This window comes from Salvelinus sp. IW2-2015, unplaced genomic scaffold (genome assembly GCF_002910315.2).
Source record: "Salvelinus sp. IW2-2015 unplaced genomic scaffold, ASM291031v2 Un_scaffold5196, whole genome shotgun sequence".
In the NCBI taxonomy this organism is placed as follows: domain Eukaryota; kingdom Metazoa; phylum Chordata; class Actinopteri; order Salmoniformes; family Salmonidae; genus Salvelinus; species Salvelinus sp. IW2-2015.
Window position 1 is genome coordinate 11,227 of NW_019946462.1, and position 1,990 is coordinate 13,216.

At 60.9% G+C, this 1,990-nt stretch overlaps 1 protein-coding gene across 1 annotated transcript; it reads right to left on the minus strand.

Moving 5' to 3' along the window:
• Window positions 1-243: 243 nt before the first annotated feature.
• LOC139026582 (uncharacterized) lies at window positions 244-1,515 on the minus strand. The gene has a single exon (XM_070441926.1). It carries the CDS (start codon window positions 1,513-1,515, stop codon window positions 244-246), a length of 1,272 nt encoding a protein of 423 aa, XP_070298027.1.
• Between the last annotated feature and the right edge of the window lie 475 nt (window positions 1,516-1,990).

The window sequence follows — 1,990 nt, forward strand, 5'->3', positions numbered from 1 at the left end:
TTTACTCAGTGTCCAAATAACACAAAGAGCCCTGATCGCACCGCATGTCATTATCGTCATGGTTGCAAAGACTAAGGAGAAGCCCTCTCAGAAACAATAGCTCTTTCAGTCTTCTGTTTCCGTTTCACGGGCTGTAATAGTCACGCACTCAAATGTCATTTGGTCATGGGGCCTGTGGCGTTTTCAATCAAATCAATTGCTTCGCTCCCATTCGGAGAACATTCATCAGCCTCTGAATAGCTCCTAGATTCCCACCCCTCCTCCATTCTTCCTCGCTGAGGCCAATGGAGTACCCACCCCTCCTCCATTCTTCCTCACTGAGGCCAATGGAGTACCCACCCCCAAGAGAGAGATCTGGGGGCCTGGGCTTTTAGGGTCTGGGGGTTTGAGGGTCTGAAGTTGGGGTCTGGGATTTGAGGATCTGGGGGTTGGGGCCTGGGGTTGGGGTTTGAGTATCTGGGTTTTGGGGTCTGTGGGTTGGGGACCTGAGGGTTTGGGTCTGAGGTTTGGTGGTTGGGCCTGGGGGGTTGGGGTGTTGAGGCCCTGGGGGTTTGAGTATCTGGGGTTTGGGGTCTGTGGGTTGGGACCTTGAGGGTTTGGTCTAGAGGTTTGGGGTTGGGGCCTGGGGGTTGGGGTGGGGGGTGGGGTCTGGGGTATGGGGCCTGGGGTTTGGGTCTGGGGGTTTGAGGATCTGGGGGTGGCCTGGGGGGTTGTGGTCTGGGGGTTTGGGGCCTGGGGTTTGGGTCTGGGGGTTTGAGGATCTGGGGTTTGGGGGTTTGGGCCTGGGGGGTTGGGGGGCTGGGGTTGGGCCTGGGGGTTGGGCCCTGGGGGTTTGGGGGCCTGGGGGTTTGGGGCCTGGGCGGGGGTGGGTGCGGGGGTTTGGGCCTGGGGGTTTGGGTCTGGGGTTTGGGGTCTGGGGGGTTGGGGTCGTGGGGGTTGGGTCTGGGGGTTGGGGCTCTGGGGGTTTAAGGGTCTGGGGGTTTGGGGTCTGGGGTTTGGGGTCTGGGGGTTGGGGTCTGGGGGTGGGGTCTGGGGGTTGGGGCCTGGGGGTTGGGGCCTGGGGGGTTGGGCCTGGGGGTTTGGGGTCTGGGGGTTTGGGGTCTGGGGGGTTGTGGTCTGGGGGTTTGGGGCTGAGGGTTGGGGTCGGGGGCTTGGGTCTGGGGGTTTGGGGCCTGGGGGGGTGGGCCTGGGGTTTGGGGTCTGGGGTGGGGTCTGGGGTTTGGGGTCTGGGGGTTGTGGTCTGGGTTTGGGGTCTGAGGTGGGGTCTCGGGTTTGGGGTCTGAGGTTGGGGTCTGGGGGGTTGGGGTCTGGGGGTTGGGGCCTGGGGGGTTGGGCCTGGGGGTTTGGGGTCTGGGGTTGGGGTCTGGGGTGGTTTGGGGTCTGGGCGGTTTGGTCTGGGGGTTTGGGCCTGAGGGTTGGGCCTGGGGGTTGGGGGTTTGGGGGTTTGGGGGTTAGGCTTCTGAGTGTTTTCTTACCATACTCCCTAACCAGGAAAAACTTGGGCCACCAGTTCATGACCACTTTCACCCTAGTTAGGGCCCCATAAGGCCAGCGGTATTGAGGGCTTTAGGAGCTGGCTGTGGCTATGGCATTATAGAGGAAGCTGGGGCCTGAGGTTGGGATAGGGGCCCCTGGCTGTGGCTATGGCATATAGTGGAAGCTGGGGCTGAGGTTGGGATAAGGGGCCCCTGGCTGTGGCTGTGCATTATAGTGGAAGCTGGGGCTGAGGTTGGGATAGAGGCCCCTGGCTGTGGCTGGACATTATAGTGGAAGCTGTGGCTGAGGTGGGATAGGGCCCCTGGCTGTGGCTGTGGCTGTGGCTGAGGTTGGGTGTGTAATGTTTGCTAAGCAGTCTCTTTACAGGCTGGCTGTGATGAGTCCACCTCCCAGAGAGGAGCATGGGGAATCACAAATGACACTGGAAAAGACAGCTGGAGCTCGAGCCTGTCCCTCACCTTAATGGTGTATGTGAGTTGTGTGTGTGTGTGTG